This window comes from Misgurnus anguillicaudatus, chromosome 18 (genome assembly GCF_027580225.2).
Source record: "Misgurnus anguillicaudatus chromosome 18, ASM2758022v2, whole genome shotgun sequence".
Lineage (NCBI taxonomy): Eukaryota > Metazoa > Chordata > Actinopteri > Cypriniformes > Cobitidae > Misgurnus > Misgurnus anguillicaudatus.
In genome coordinates this window covers 24651613-24669688 of record NC_073354.2, presented here as the reverse complement: position 1 = coordinate 24669688, position 18076 = coordinate 24651613, and the positions used below count along the sequence as shown (strand labels likewise).

General features: G+C 36.0%; 1 protein-coding gene across 1 annotated transcript in view; it reads left to right on the top strand.

Annotated features, from left to right (window-relative positions):
* nbas (NBAS subunit of NRZ tethering complex) overlaps positions 1-18076 on the top strand; it is a 243595-nt gene that overhangs the window by 210478 nt on the left and 15041 nt on the right. The window contains exons 50-51 of the mRNA XM_055186828.2: positions 582-726; positions 2133-2261. Of these exons, the coding sequence (XP_055042803.2) occupies positions 582-726; positions 2133-2261 (274 nt within the window). The remainder of the gene's footprint in view (positions 1-581; positions 727-2132; positions 2262-18076) is intronic.

The following is an 18076-nucleotide window of genomic DNA, read 5'->3' as shown; positions in this document are numbered from 1 at the left end:
TGTGGGGCGGGTCTATCAAAAGAAAGTCCATAAGTTTCTTTAGGTGATTTAAAATATCAACACTGGCTTTCAGAGATCATGCACCCCGCCTTTAACTAGAGAAAGAGGAAGTATTTAATGTCGAAAAAATTTTATCTTTAAGGTTATTATAGCCCATCTATATATCCATTAACTAACATTTCATGTTCCAGGCTCATTAACTATTGAGTGTGTTGTGTATGATAACTATGCAATACATTTAGTGTAAAAAGAGCCAACTTAAATTACAAAGGACCTCTAAAATCTGCAAGTTAGTTATGAGTCTGTGTGTATCTCAGTCAGCAGTATTGTTAGAAAGCTCCTCTCATCCTCCATAAGAAGTTAAGAGATAAGCATATGCGCTCTTTTATAGCTGCGCGGGTGTATAATATACCATGATAATCGTGATTGGATTTCTTTTTCATTATACAGAAGCCTTTTCATTAAAAGTTTCGTAGCGCCACACAAACTTGCCACATTTTGGTTTCATGTCAACCGGCCACTTGCACGTGCTCACAAATACACACAAACATTCATACACCTTTCTGTCTCTTCTAAAATAGGTTGGAGACCGAACAGAACCCCTGGGTGTGTCTCACATCAGCCCTGCTCGCACACTCCTCCAGCATTTCCGAAATCAATGTCGGGAATGAGATCCTAACTATGTGTCGCTTGCTCTATCCGACCAAACACAAACTTAATCCACAAGTAAGTGTACATAACGATAACGGCATGTTCAAATCAGTAGCAAGAATGTGCTTAGATGCTTGAAATGCCACTGTCTAATGTATAATACACTGCAAAAAATTATTTTCAAGAAAAAAAATCTTAGTATTTTTGTCTTGTTTTCAGTAAATCTAAACATTCTTAAATTAAGATGCTTTTTCGTGATGAACAAAATGACACAAGAAAATAAGTCTAGTTTTTAGACCAAAAATATCAAATTTAAGTGATTTTGTGCATAAAACAAGCACAAAAAAAATGCCAATGGGGTAAGCAATTTTTTCTTGAATGTAGTGTTTAAGAAAATGTTCAAGATTTATTTTGCTTACCCCATTGGCAGATTTTTTTTTTTTGCTTGTTTTATGCACAAAATCACTTAAATTTAATATTTTTGGTCTAAAAACTAAGACTTATTTTCTTGGGGGTTTTGCTCATCAAGAAAAAACATCTTATTTTAAGAATTTTTAGATATTTTTACTGAAAAAAAGACAAAAATACTAAGAATTTTTTTTCCTTGAAAATCATTTTTTTGCAGTGTATATCTTTGCACTGCAAAAATAACTTTCTTACTTAGTATTTTTGTCTTGTTTTCAGTAAAAATATCTAAACATTCTTAAGTTAAGATGAATTGATTAGACAAAAAAATAAACTTAAGTAAATTAGTGCTTAAAACAAGCAAAAAATCTGCCAATGGAATAAGAAAAATTTTCTTGAAATACGTTTACTTTTTTCATAAACACTTAATTCATGAAAATTTTTCTTATTACATTGGCAGATTTTTTTTGCTTTTTTTAAGCACAAATTTGCTTAAAATTTATATATTTGGTCAAAAAATTTGACTTACTTTCCCAGGTCATTTTGCTCATCAAGAAAATACATCTTAATTTAAGAATTTTTGAATATTTTTACTGAAAACAAGACAAAAATAATGCGTATGAGCCTGGCACATGTTGATTGCACTGCAAAAAATGATTTTCAAGAAAAAAAAAACTTAAATTAAGAAGCTTTTTCTTTATCAAAAATATCAAATTTAAGTGATTTTATTCATAAAACAAGCAAAAAAAAATGCCAATGGTGTAAGCAAATTTTTCTTGAATTTAGTGTTTAAGAAAAATGTTCAAGATTTTTTTCCTTACCCCATTGACAGAATTTTTTTTGCTTGTTTTTTTTTTTTTTTTTTTTTGCTTGTTTTATGTACAAAAGCACTTACATTTTATATTTCTGGTCTAAAAGCTAGACTTATTTTCTTGGGTCATTTTGCTTATCAAGAAAAAGCATCAATTTTTTGATATTTTTACTGAAAACAAGACAAAAATACTAAGATTTTTTTTCTTAAAAATAATTTTTTGTAGTGTGATATCTGTATTTTACTCTCTTCTTCTCTCTTGTAGTGCATTGGCCACATTTCCTCCCTGCTGTTGAATGCTGAGTTAAAGCTACCTGCTTTGAAGTTGATGACTGAGAACGATGACGAGCATCTGCGCAAACTGACTTTGGATCAGATCAAAAACATCAGTGATGTAAGTTTTTTTTTTTTTTTACTTGATCTCATCCCAAATCCATTAGGCCGGGATTTCTCGCAGGGCCTTTTGGGTGTAATAAGAGACTAGTCTTAAACTGATGTGGGTGTTTGTTGCGGTGCATTTTAAAACCACATGAAAATTACAAGGTCATTTTATTCACAAGCCCCTGGTCGCCAGCATTAAAAGTGCTCCCCAAGCAAAGTAATTTGAGTATGTGTTAAAACGACAATGAAAAGGAAGTGACATCCTTCGTGACACTTTCCTCAACAAATCTATTGGTCAGGGTGAGCTTTCTTGTCAGCTGGCCACCGTTGTCGGTAGTAATGTGGATTCAATTAAACTAAACTGACTGTTGACACCAGAAGTGACTGGGAATCAGATAGGAGCTATCAGAGCAAGCGTGCCACTGACTGTAACCTCTATCTCACACTGACTGCAGGTCAGATAAAAGCCAAGCCATCACTTAATTTATCCTCTCTGGACTGCTGGAGGGCCAGATGGATGTTGTGGGAATGGCTGCACATTAAAACCAAACACGTAGAATTTTCCCACAGCCTTTCCGAAACATGATATGATTCATTTCCATTTTGAACATGCTTTTATTGGAAAACAACTAATTGATGAGGTAATTTCCTGTAACAGCCAAAGGTTAAATGATTTGCCCAAGTTCGCAGTAGTTTCACTGTATCTCACCAGTTCATTGGTAGACCCGGAACGAATGAGCACATTTTCATTTAATTTGTTACGGTTATTGTGGGAAAATTTGCAGAACAGATTTAAATATATTAAAACGTGTTCTGTGCACTTATTGATGCATGAAAAGCATGATCCAACAATATTAAATTATTTACTTTATTTGATGAGCTGATTCCCTGTGAAATAACATTTTCCTTGATCTTTTAAAGTTACATAATGTAACTTTCAGAGCTCAAAACTTTCTTCCCAAAGCTTCAAAAGCAAAACATGTTGCGGTCAAACTTAAGACAAAACAATGGCACTGGTATATGAAGTGTTTGGTTCCAAAATGCAATAAATCTTATTTGGGTAAAATGTATGTTCTATACCAAGATAGTGACCAGATGAAAACCGCTATTTTCTGTTAGAAACTTTCACATAGCATCTTTAGGTTATAAAAACATAACAAAAAAACATAATTTGATTTTCAAAGATTTTTATAAAAACTGAAGTTTTATTTCTAAATGCTACAGGTTTATCAATGCCATCAAAATTACTATTTAGTTTTTGTTTGTTTTTTGATCACGAAGTACAAAGTAGATGTGGAAACTAGGATAATGTGTGTATTCAAAGCGTCGCCATTAATGTTTACAATGCATGGAATGGGGCGCTGTGATTTGTTCAACGGATTTATTGCATTTTGGAGAGAAGGAGGACTGGCGTTTGTCGCGGTTTGGAAAAAAGGGAGAAAAGATGACAGAATAACACGCAGATATCGGATTTTGCATAAAATAAGAATTTACTTTTTAATACTGACCAGACACAATACTGATTTAGGCGGTTTAAAAATGGCGTTTATCGTGTTTTGGAACCAAACTCTTTATATGTTAAAGGCGGAGTCAATGATGTTTGAAAGCCAAAAATTAGCTTACACCATTGGCACAAATTATTTTTTTTTTTTTTGCTTGTTTTATGCACAAAATCACTTAAATTTGATATTTTTGGTCTAAAAACTAGACTTGTTTTCTTTGGTCATTTTGCTTATCAAGAAAAAGCATCTTAATTTGAGAATTTTAAGATATTTTTACTGAAAACAAGACAACAATAAGATTTTTTTTCTTTTTGCAGTGTGTCACCATAAGATGTCATTGAATTAAGTCAGCTCAAACATGTATTCACGACTTGACTTTCTAACTGAGCATTTTTGTCTTGTTTTAGTAGAAATATCAAAAAATTCTTAAATCAAGATGAATTTTCTTGATGTGCAAAATGACCTAAGAAAATAAGTCTAGTTTTAAGACAAAAAAAAAGTATACAATTTAAGTGAATCTGTGCTTGAAACAAGCAAAAAAAATCTGGGTTGAGAAAATTTAGCTTGAATCAAGTGTTTAAGAAAAAAATCTTATTTCAAGATTTTTTTTCTCACACCATTGGCAGATATGTTTGCTTGTTTTACACACAAATTCACTTAAATTGTTTATTTTTTGTATAAAAACTAGAATTATTTTCTTAGGTCATTTTGCTCATCTAGAAAAATTATCTTTAATTAAGAATTTTTAGATATTTCTACTGAAAACAAGACAAAAATGCTAAGTAAGAAAGTCATTTTTGCAGTGTAGGATCAGGCCTGTCTGGGAAACCGGCCAAATATCCTTCTGACATATCCAAACGTCATATTGCAACTTTACGTTGGCAGACACTTAACCCAAAGCGACCCACAGTGCATTCAAGCTTTATTAGTAGTTTATTACTATTAACACCTTTTGGGAAACAGGAACACTTATAAATTCCTTTTATCTACGATATGCAGGAGTGGGATTTTATGTGTTGGTTATCCTTACTGTAGGTGCTGAAATCTTTCTTCAAGCCCTTAGCTTTAAAAACAACCCTTCCAAGACTGCTCACCTCAGTGCTGGTTAGGGTTCACCAAAAATTCATTACAGACCAAAAACTGACTAGGGAACTGACTGGATAAGCTGTGTCTCAGAAGGATCAATTAGGATAGGCCACAGTCTCGCTGATTCTGGAACAGATAAAGTCACAAAGCTGTAAAAGAGCTCACTTAAAATGAGAGTAATCTTTTACTCCCGGGACAGAGGAGGATGTGCTTTTATCTCCAGATGTGATGGAGAGGTTGAGATGCAGCTGAATTTGCGAATTTGGGTATGGTGTGATTTGTTGTGGATCGAAGGGTTTTGTCAATGATATTTGTTAAGGTTTATATTTCTCGCATCTGTACACTACCCAGTTTTCTAGTAAGTGTATCATGATGTAATCTATCAGCTCAATCTGACTTCAGTTGTAAAGGGAGTTGGCTTTGCAAGGGCGCTCCCCTCTGAATGCATAAGACATTGATTTATTTAGTAACCTCTTCACCAGACTCCGCACACATGGAGAGAGAGAGAGATGTAGTTCTTCTGCTCGTGTCCTTATTTCCCCTTCAAACTGTTGCTTACCGAAAGCTTGACATTTTGCTGCATTCTCGGAAGAGCAGTTCCAGCTGTCATTATGTTTGAAGGGTTTTTTTTATTTCGTTTTTTACCGTGGTTCATTCAAGACGCCTTATGCAATCCTTTGACAAGCTTAAAACGGCTGCAGGTTATTTACTGTGGCACTTGTGTTGAACCACGTTGCCATCACTGAATTATTCATTCCAAACATCCTAATTCTCTTCAATCCCATCGTCCTGCTCCTGCGGCATCTGCGTTCGTGTGGCATAATCGTGTGATGTCATTACAGAGGTGGAAAATGAGCAGCAGAATGCGTCATCCTCTCAAAAGTAATCAAGTATCATTCATCTTTGACTCTTGTCTTCTGTAAGCGTTTTCGGTCAGACCTCACCCCGGGTTCTTGTTTCCCGACTGTTTTTTCTAGACGATTATCTTTGAATAGTCTCATCAGTGTTGTTCAATGGCTTGCCGTACCGGATGGCGAGAGCAATTATGCATCGTTCGCTCCATCCATGTTTTTATTGTATGATCTGATTTGCATTGTACCTGCTTATAATAAGCAAATGTTTTTAATGAAATTGTTGAATAGGGAGGCTTTTTATTATTTGTACTGATGGTGGTGTTTTTATTGAGATTGGTATTTTTAATTAAGGACAACAATCAAAAATTTGGGGTGAATTTAATTATGAGAGCGACAATGAAGGTTTTTGTATTCCTTTGGACTGTAAATCATTTTGTTCTAGTCGTGTGCTGCAATGCGTCTCTTCGATTGCGATGAAAACATCTGTTAAAATGTCAGTAAAAAACTCGACTAGAAAAATGTTTTAATGAAAGAAAATTGAATCACACGCAAGGATATAAGAATGCATGTAGATTAGCACGGCTTCAGAAATAGTACAGATGTCAGAATTGGTCTGACTGTGAAGATTTGACCCTAGAGCAATAAAAACAATTAGCCTTTCATTTCCTTCTCTGTTGGGGCTGGTTTGCTGTATTGTGTGAATAAGCCAGGTCTTTTCTACAAATCCTGTTCAGGAAATGGGGATAAATGGGCATGTAATGTAAAGAAACGGGGAATGAAAGAAAGGGGCGGCGGTTGGGCCTTTGTGTTCCATTTTCAGTATATAACCATTTTTAAATTGAGCTTTTTTCTTTTGCCACCTCCACACGTGCCAACATTCGGCACAGTCTGTCATCAGCTATATTTTTATGGGAGATTGCAGGGAATGGGAGGCTGTAGAGCACTTGTACCTTCGTGTGTCTTTTATATCCTAAATTTTCGGTACATTACTTTTAGTTTCAAATGATTCCTGTTTTGAGAAGCAATTCCTCTGGCGCTATTGGAAATTTGGTATTTTATAGGCAGCTTTTATAGTTGTATCTTTTCAGTGTCTGTTTATGTATTGTTCAAGATTGTCCATTTTCTTGTATCATTTTGTCCAGTGATCCGATCTTTTATTTTAGTTTCACTTCTTATGTGTGCCCATGACTTACTGTATTGTTTACAAAGCTTAACAATTAACATTTTTATAGAGAAGGTGATTGAATACATACCCAAATATTGTTTATTGTTGTTATTATTATTATTATTATGCATTTTATTTATATGTGCCTTTCTAGACACTCAAGGACACCGTACAATAATATAATGAAGAACTAAAGTGAAAGATTTGGCTTATCTGAAAGTGCAGGCTGAGTATAGGGATGAATAAGATCTGGTAACTAGGAAGGTGCAAGATTATTAAGTGATTTTAAGGTGATGACAAGTAGTTTAAACTCAATAGGGTATTTTACAGAGAGACAAAGTAAGTTTTTTTAGTACAGGAGTAATGTGATCAGCTAAAGTAGACCTGCTGATAATGCAACCAGTGAATTCTGAACCAGCTGGAGTTTAGTGCTTAGACCATAGTGCTTATATGAGCAGTAAATGATAGTGCTATCAAACCTGACACCTAATGTTTTGACCTGCGCAGAAACTGGAACCAATAAGCCACTGAAAAACACTAAATTGCATTTTGCCACTGTTCAATTTAAAAAATGTATGTAAACCACTAATTATTCTAAGCTATACAAACTGAGAGTATAGTTGTGGAAAAATTTAAAATAGGTTGAGAGGAAAGATAAAGATAAAGTGTCATTAGCATTACAATGAAAATAAATTCCATATTTCCTAAAGATGTTACCAAGAGGCATGAGATATATAATAAACAAGAGAGGACTGAGGACTGAACCATGAGGAACACCAGTAGCAACACAAGATGACTTTAAAGTATATTGTACAAATTTTGTACCTTCAGTTAAATACAAGCAGAACCATGACAAAGCAATGCCTGTGATTCCAATAATCTGTAATCTTTCCAATAGGATGGTGTGAGAAACTGTATCAAAGGCTGCTGTCAAATTGAGTAAAATAAGTATAGATAACAGCCCTACATCCACAGCAGCCAATAAGTCATTAGAGATCTCAACTAGTGTGCTCTCAACACTGTGAAGAGGGCGAAAGCCAGATTGAAACTTTTCAAACAGGTTGTTTGTAGAAATATGTTTCTGGACCTGAGCAGCTACAACGTTCTAGTATTTTCGAAAGATTTGAACTAGGATGAAAATTGTCTAGGTTACTCAAGTCAGCCCCTGGTTTCTTAGGTATTGGAGTTATCACAGCACTGTATATGTAAATTAAAACTTTCCATACACTTTTGTATATATGTAACGGATAATTTTTTTGCTGTCATCTGATCTGATCATCTGACAACATTCATAATATAACTGCAAGTATAAATTTAAACTTGCCTGCTTGAATTGCTTAAATCAATCTGGTTGTCAGTGTTTAAAGTGTTTCCTCCTTTCATCACAACATTTATTTCTCAAATCTAAAGTATTTTTGGACAGGACTCTGCACATCTTTCTTGTTTATGCGCTTGCTGCTTTTGTGGATTCCGAGACACTCTTCACGTCCTATTGTTGCGTCGATAAAAGTTTTCCGAATGACTATCTATCAAACAACGCATCGGTTCTGAGTAGACCCAATACTCAAACCGGTTCTTAAGAAAATCTGTTACTTTATTTTTTTTTAGTACAGACTTTGTACCAACACTAGATATTTCATACCTTGAGCTTTAAAGACAATTCAGTTCTGCTATACAAAAAATATAAATTCATTATTTTGTTATCCTTTGGATTTGATGAAAAAGAAGCTTATGTAATGTACAATTCTGTAAATATTTCATTAATCTCACAAATTTACTTTCATATTTCACATCTCAGCTGAATTGTGAAACAGTGCGCATTGTCGTTTGGGTCTGGTACCAAAACTTGAAAAATAAAGATGTAGCACCACAATACATTAATGGATAGTATAGCGAGCACTCCTAATAGAGATAAAACGTGAACAACATAAATAATATCTCTTGCGATTATAGTGCTAAACAAATACAGGTACAATGAAGTAAAACTCGTATATACCTAACAGCGAATCAGCATCTCTGTGTGTGGCTTTGTTTACTTCTTCTTGTCTCTCATCCCTCTGTCTTTTTCATCTTCTCTGATTTACATTTAATGAGATTGTTGCTAAACTCCAACATGTGGGCGTGCGGGTATATATAATAGCTTATTGGTTATATATTTTTCATCACCCTCTCTCTTGTCTGTAATAATAAAATTGTTTGCCATTTCCAGGCAGGGCTGGCAAGCCAAGACTGCAGAGACCCAGTAGCCTATTGGACACGTTCACCGTCCTGCTTTTACTCTCTCCAAACAGCTTTATGATTTAAATGATAAAAGAAAAGCCATGCATGCATCATTTATGAGACGGCAAACACCCTCAGTCATTCCAATTAAACCCACGCAACCAACGTAAAAAAAACAGAAAGAGATTGAGTGAAAAAAAACCCATACATTTTTAATGAGATCTTCCTGCATTCTACGTGTGCATCAGCAGATATTAGTGAACATTACGTAGATCTGTAAATAGAGTGTGTTAGATGCAGATTAATGGTATATTTGTTTTTGTGTTGGGTGGATAGTGAGGTTTAGCAACAGACCAAATGGCCCCACAAGAATTGTAAACCTGAAACAGCTACACCGCAGGGCCCAGCCAACGGCCCACATAAGTATAATGGCTTATTGAACATTCTAAATAACATCTTAATGGAAACTTATAAAGGGTGGGGAAAAAGGAAAATATCATTAGCTCAGTATAAAGACATCAGAAGTGAATGGACAGTCCCAACCATGATACAGTACGCATATTATTCAGTTGTGAGTGATGTAGTGCCACTAATGAACATACATACAAACACTCACTCACTCAGATATACGACCACACAGCCCTGAAGAACAGGGGGTCTCTTATTGCGGATTGATGGGTTTACCTTTATTCTGGATTTGATAAGATGGTCTAAAATATTTATGGGTGTGCATGTGTGTGCGTGTGTGCGTGCACATTTCAGAATTTCAGTGTGATCAAAAGTGCTTCATTAACTTCACAGCAGGGCTCTTTAAAGGACACGTCTTCATAAAAAATCAAACAATTTCAGTTTCAGATGTTGCCAGACACTGAACCATAATTAAATATTGTTGGTTTAGCTTGACAAGTAAATTTTTGCCATTGTAAGTGTAAATTCTCTCTCTCTCACTTTCTCTCTCGCTCTTTCTCTCTCTCTCTCTCTCTCTTTCATATATGAAGATGCATATGAACAGTGGAAGGTTACTATCTTTATCATATGTTGATATGTTGCAGGATGAGCGGAGACAGGTTGTCAAAGGTTGTAGAGCTGGTTTATGTATATATGACAAACTATCGCAAAAGTTTTCTGTGGGGTGTTGCGGGTACTCAACGGGTGGTCTGCAGGGGTCCACCAATTACAAATTGACTTAAGGAAGTAAAAATAGCTGTTGCATCCTTTATCCAAATATCTTATTATGTGTTCAACAAAATAAAGAAATGTTAATACAATTTAAATATTAATCAAAGATAACACAAGTCAACACAACATGCATTTTTTACATAAAGGTGCGAAAAGGTGCTTTCCCCCTAAACCATGATCTGAAACATTGAAGTGTAACAAAAAAAATTAAATCAGGAAGGGGCATCACTGTTTCACACCACTGTATATAGGTCAATGTTATCTCAGTGTTATAAAATAACAATGTAATAATATATAATAATAATGTAATTAGCACTCTTTTTAAAACAGTGTTTATAAAGTAGGGGAGAGCGTGGGGCACAACTAACGCTTTTTGGTTTTAGAACAATCATTAAAAAAAAATTTGATTAATTGATTAATTATATTTTTACACAAGCATCACACACATCTCTGCTACAAATGAACATTTGAAGTTTGTTTCTATTACTTACCATTCTTGTAGGTGGGGTTAATTGTAACAGGCAGGGGATTAGTTGTAACACTTGCTAAAAATTAAGTTTGCAGGCAAATATTTTAATACTATGTTGTCTATATACTTGAAGTGGATATTGTTTATATATCTATCTATAATAGAGAGGTATCTACAGTATTCATCCCTCATCTAATAATAGTTCAATTATAAATGGATACAAATGATACAAATATGTGAGAAAAGCAGCACAATTATGACAAAATGTTTTTTTATATATGATCCAGTCTTTAAAAACCATACTAAAGTCTCAAAATCAAATTCTGAGACAATGAAAATCAAAGTCTGATTTTAGTTGTTCATTTCATTATGATTTCAATCTTTTACATGACCTTATTCAATCAATATTAAAGATATGAACAAAAATAAATTTTGACAAAATTTTTGATAAGACAGGCACATTTACTTTGTTGGCAGCCAGCAATCATTCGTGTGTAGCTTATTTAAAACAACAGCAAGAATTACGCTAACATTAGCTGTTTTCATATCATAAGTGCTGAGGGGTTCGTTGTAACACAGCGTTACAATTAACCCCGCTGGGTGAAGATATTTTCAAGCCCACCAAAAAAGTTGTTAAGAGCTGCAGACATATTTCAAAATAATGCTATGTTTTAGTAAACAAGACATGCCCTGTGTCTCAATTCGTTCCCTCGCTCCCGAGGTCGTGAATCAGTATATCGTGTACACAGGTTCGGGCAAGGACCCTAGCTCACTTGACATTGGGACAATGTTCACTTATTTTTCTGTCACGTGGCTGCTTAAGCGCGTTGTGATCACTCACAGCTGTTTCTCATCAACAACCGGCAAAACCAACATATCTCCGACTTAATTTTAAACAGTACATTGTAAAAAATGCTGTCATTATTCTCTTACATATCTGTGCATGAAATTGGAGGAATATAATTACATTTTAAATGTATAATTATTTTGTACAATTTAAAATAAATATTATTATTTTAAATATTGTGTAGATTGTGGTCCCTTACTGTGTAGCGATTTGTGTTTATATATAAGCAATATCGCTTGAGTAGGAGTGTGATATAGCTCTATATAATCACACGACTCCGAGAGCGATATTGCTTTTATACAACAGTTCGACGGCACACGTTTGAAAAACGAAAACTAGAAAACAACAACGGAGTTATTTTAAAAGCCTCTTTGTAGGGCTGCACGATTAATCGTTTTCAAACCGAAATCGCGATGTGAATGGACGCGATTTTCGACTCGCAAGAGCTGCGATTATTTCGATTCAAAACTATCAAATACAACAATCATCTAGTACGCAGTTTTTGACAGTTCGCGCATTTTACGTTTGATGCAGTTTAAACCAATAGAGTGCATTAACACTGAGTTGCTACACGTCAGATAACACCATTTGGAAAACATGAGCGCGAGCAGCAGTTCAACTCCTCAACAAAGTGTACGGCCATATGATTTCCGCGATGCGGAAAACACGGACAGCATCGCAAAATGCATACAAATGGAATTAACTGCACAACGCGGAATATCATGAAGTTGGCAGATTTTGGATTCAGTCATTTAAAAAACCCATTATAGCTCATTAACCGGCAAATGAAAGGACAGAAATGCGCAAAAACATTTCCCTTTTGTGTAATGTTGGACTTAAAGAAAGGTGTATATACGTCCGTTTCTCGTCATGCATCGCAAACAATGACAAGCGCCTCATCAGACTATAAGCAGGTTTCATTAAAGCCCGGAACACAGCAGACGAAAGAGGTACATTATACTTTCTTGCACGCGCACATCTGCACCGCTTTGAATATTTAAAGGCACGAGGGTTCATGAAGCGTGCACACAGAGAGCAGTCAGCACACGCGTGATCCCTAAACTTAAGTTGTCTTTCTTGTCTAAGTGAACATAAACAGCTGGATGTTTATCAGTATATTAAAGCAGAGCAGTTTTAAAGCTGCCTTGTGTCTTAAAGTGACAGTAACCTGGTGCTTTCTGTGTCAGAAATGTTTATTACACACCAAAAATTAAAATCACTCTTTACTCTTAACTGAACAAGCTTCTGCAGCTCAAAATCCTACAGTGAGGACTGTGCAGTGTTTTATTTGTATTTTTTGCTTATGTTAAATCATAGATTCTAATAACTAATATATTTACATTTATTACAGATGCCTGAAAGTAAAACAAGATGAGTATAGTCTTATGATTAAAAGAAAAAACTAAACATTTTGCTTGTCAGAAGCATTGTTGTAGTGACAGCCAAAATACGTTGGCCTATATGTTTCTTTAAATAAAACTTTCAAAAAAAATTTGTTAAATTGTATTTTAATGTTCTTAGATTAAAAAAAAAGTTTGTCTGCAGAAGAGCAAAGTACTGCAGACAACTTGGTACAATGTTTAAGAGGTTTTAAATAAACAGTAGCACAGCATCTTTCTTGGGTGCTATTAAAACCACCACAACAAACCTGGATGTAGCTCTTTTATTATATACTAATGAATCGCACTTTAAATCGCGAATCGCAATTTTGATCAGAAAAATCGCAATTAGATTTTTTCTCCGAATCGTGCAGCCCTACCTCTTTGTTTGAGAACTACTTCTTCCGCCACGGATTTGAGGGCTGCCAGAATGACAGGTAACACTTTCGGCTGCTTTGAATCTCATAATAACTCAATGGACGGATAGGCGTTTCTTAATATTTACGTTTCTTGGTCACAAAGTGTAGTTTTAAGATTAGTTCAGTCGAGAATGTATCTGTATTATATTTAAATCTGCAGTCGATTAGTTAAGATAGCGCCTGTTTGAACGTTTGCTTAGTGAGATTTGGTACGTATGAGAACCAAAGCATGAGCGGACGTCAGTGTTCACTCGCCCCGCTGACCACCGCCCTCTCTGGGCTACATCTCTGACAGGGATTCCCTGGCTCTGATATTCGCCTTGTTTGTTTTTGATGGTCAAAATGAGATCAAATCATCAGTATTTGGTGTCATGATAAAACTATTACTTTTTTCTTATTCATATTTAGTGTCTTTTGTGTTGTTATTGTTTTGGCGCGAGGTAAAAGTTAATAAAACTATACTTATATAATGTTACTTATGTTTTCCCATTTACTCTTAACGCGATACGAGCACTCGATTATTATTAAACTTTGTTCTTGTCAGTACTATATAGAACGTTTTTTTATAAGTGTCAGAGAGATGTTTTTGCATGCTGCTTATAAATATACCAGTGGCGATATTCTCATAACATGTTTTAATAGTCATGTCGCGATAAAATAAATGATTAATGTCCACATTTAAAAGCTGCGGTGCTTACCTGCAGTTCCACTGTGTTTTCGCGTTCTGATAAGAGATATAGCTCCAGAAGAAAAACAGTGTGTTTACGTTCCTCTTTCCAAGTGTCCACACGATGTGACAAGACATTAATCCCATTAAGTTTAACGTAACATCCAAGAGCGCTGATCTTTAACGGAATAATAACCTCCGATTGGGATTCACCGACTGATTTACGAGCTAGTGAACTAATAAGACACACGGAGAGTGTTTAAAAACAGCGCGTCTGTGTTTTTCCATTCAGAGATGAGCCTGCTTAGGACCTCCATTCACTAGGTGGCAGAATGATACGAAAGGTGAAGCGGTTACTGTGCCGTTATCAGTACAATATCGCATAGCTCTTAGCCAATCAGATTCGAGAACCAGAAAGAACTGTTGTATAATTAAAACTAAAACATGCGTTTGTCTTTATAAAAGTTCTGTAACATTTCTTAAAGTTTATTGAGTTGGATCACGTGATTTTTGTTCGGGGAGTTTCCGACCAAAGGGAACATATGGGACCATCGATGCTCACTGGTTATTGCGTTGCATTGTGTGAATTTTTAGGGAACGAATGTTCCAGTGCACTGGATGGATTTTGCTATTGAGACAGCCCTTAAAATGGCCGACTCCCTGATCAGTGCCCTGACTACTGAACAAGGGAGCTGATTGAGACACACGGACAGATAAATATGACATAGCATTGGATTTGGTATCTTACACATATATGATAAAAAAATTTACTTATATGCCATCAAAACACTTGTTCATCAATAACTCTATGGAAAAACATGATACCAATTTCCAATAAATTCGCGGAAAATTGTCTTTTGGCAGTGTGAAAAAAATTGAAAAACAAATCATTCAACCCTGTGCAACAATGTATATGATCCATGTTACAATTACCCCTGATTTGTTTGTTCCCCGCGCACCCCTACTATAAAGAAATACTATGCATGTGCATACTGTAATGATATGTTATACAGTATATATATAACATTTAAGGTGGTCCCCTATACTGTCTTGTCCTGATAAAAGTTCAATCTACCTGGGAAAGTGACGGGTAGTGATGAACCTGGGAAATGGTTTACTGTATAAATGAGCTTGGGTTATTACAGCAGTGATGAAATGTCCTCATCTTCAAATCAGGCACAACATGCAACAAATTGGCAGCCGTTTAGAAGAACGTGTCATGAAGCATCATCGCAACCTTCACCGCCCTCATCTAGATAATGTCTCTCGTCTAGTTCTTAATAGAACGAATATTTGGTGTATAAGGGAGGCCCATATACATCACCTGCCATCCCTTCAGCAGGCACACACACCTGTAGATGAATATAGCAGAAATTCAGGGATTTGATTCCATCTGTATTCTTTTCATTTCTCTCTTTCTCTGTGCTGTCCATCAACCGAGAGGAATTTTTAGGGGTCAAGCCCCGAAGGGGCGTAGAACCCTATTGTATTTGTTAGTTTTCCTATTATAATTAGGGGTCAAGCCCCGAAGGGGCGTAGAACCCTATTGTATTTGTTAGTTTTCTTTTTATAATAATTATTATTAGGGGTCAAGCCCCGAAGGGGCGTAGAACCCTATTGTTATTGTTAGTTTTCTTATTATTATTATTATTATTCTTCCTCTTCCGCCATTGAAGTCAATGGCAGCCCATAGAACCGTACATAGGAAAGTTATGAAATTTGGCACACATGTACAGGACAGTTTTAGAAGTAACTATAGCAAATTTGGTGTGTCTAACTCAAACTCTCTAGCGCCACCAACAGTCCAAACGTCCACTTATGTTCATGCTAATAACTTCTGACCCGTGAGTCCTAGAAACTAAATTCTTGTTTCCTCTGAATCCTTGGCTCATGATGATTCAATTGCACACATTGATGTCATTTGTGTCATGCACATCTTTCCGCCATTTTGAATTTTCCGTAAAACCTACTTTTTCGAACTCCTCCTAGACCGTTTGTCTGATTTGCATGTCCTTTGGTATGTAGCATCTAGAGACACCCAAGACAAAAAGTTATCAAAAGCTTTTTGATAGACCAATGCGTTCTCATATAAATTGACAACATATATGGCGGCGAGCACGCCAAAACGGACGTGAGGCCGTATCTTCGCAAAACTTTTGTGTATCGACACGAAACTTGGTATATGTCATAACAGTCATGACCTGAGGGTGCCTGCAACGTTTCGTCACAGCGGCACCTAGTGGTCACGAGATTCGAAAAATGTCTATTTTCGCTTATAACTACTTCAAACTTGAGTCTAAAATCATGAAGTTGGTCTTGTTAGATTCCTTGAGGCATGCCGAGTCAAACGATACCAAACCGTTTTCGGTCGGCCATTTTGGGTGTCGGCCATTTTGAATTTTCTCATTAAGTTCAGTATTTCACAAACAGAATGGCGTATCGCTACGAAATTTGGCATGGTTCATCAGTGACATGTTCTGAGCGCACCTATAAATCTTTAGGACAGCGCCACCTAGTGGTCAGGATATGTAAATAAATTGTTTAAAATCTTTATATCATTTGATTAAATTGCCACACTGACATGAGACTTCACTCTATTGATTCCTTGGCTCGTGCTGAGTCCGACTGTACCAAATATGTCAGAGTCAAACCTACTTCCTGTCGGCCATTTTGAATTATATTGAACACCTACTTTTTCGAACTCCTCCTAGAGCGCTCGTGTGATTGGCTTGATTTTTGGTATGCATCATCTAGAGACACTCCAGACAAAAAGTTATCAAAAGCTTTTCGGTAGACCTATCCGTTGTCGTATAACGCATCAAAGAATGCGAGGGCGAGCACGCCAAAATGTATTTGAGCCTGTATCTTCGCAAAACTTTTGCGTATTAATATGAGACTTGGTATATGTCATAACAGTGATGACCTGAGGGTGCATGCAACATTTCGTCACACTGCCCCCTACTGGTCAGGAGTTATAAAAAATGTCTATTTTTGCTTATAACTACTGCAAACTTGAATGTAAAATTATGAGACTGGTCTTGTTAGATTTCTTGAGGCATGCCGAGTCAAACGATACCAAATGGTTTTTGGTCGGCCATTTTGTGTCGGCCATTTTGAATTTTTTCTTTAAGTTCAAGTATTTCAGAAACGCAATTGCGTATTGTTATGAAACTTGGTATGGTTCATCAGCAACATGTTCTGGGAGGACTTGTAAACTTTTCGGCGCCCCCTAGTGGTCAAGAGATTTGAAGCTATATCTCTGCATCTCTTTATCGTATTTACACCAAATTTGGTGGGTGTCATCACAATCAAGGCCTGAGTTACAATTTATTGTTTGTTCAGTGCCCCCTAGTGGTCAAGTCATTTAAGGCTATATCTCCGTATCGGTTTATCGTATTTACACTTAATTTTGTATGTGTCATCACAGTCATGACCTGAGGCACCATCTATTGTTTCGGCACAGCGCCACCTAGTGGTCTCAAGATACGAAAAAATTGCTATTTTTTTCATAAAACTAATGCAAACTTAGATCTTAAATCATGACAGTCATCACGTATGAATCATTTTTTGCCATGTTTGGCTTGACCCCGGTATCGCTGCTTGCAGCTATATTTAGGGGTCAAGCCCCGAAGGGGCGTAGAACCCTATTGTATTTGTTAGTTTTCTTATTATTATTATTAGTTATTCTTCTTCTTCTTCTTCCGCCATTGCGGTCTATGGCAGCCCATAGAACCGTACGTAGGAAAGTTATGAAATTTGGCACACTGATAGAGGACAGTCCAATGTGTCCCCACAGCAAATTTGGAGTCTCTATGTCTAACCCGCTAGCGCCACCAACAGTCCAAAGTTGCACTTATGTTTTTGCTTATAACTTCTGATCCGTAAGCCCTAGAAACAAAATTATTGCTTTCTCTTATTCATTGGCTCAAGACGATTCGATTGGACCCTATGGCGTCTTTTTTCGACATGAAAATTTTCCGCCATTTTGAATTATTCGTAAAACCTACTTTTTCGAACTCGTCCTAGAGCTTTTGTCCAATT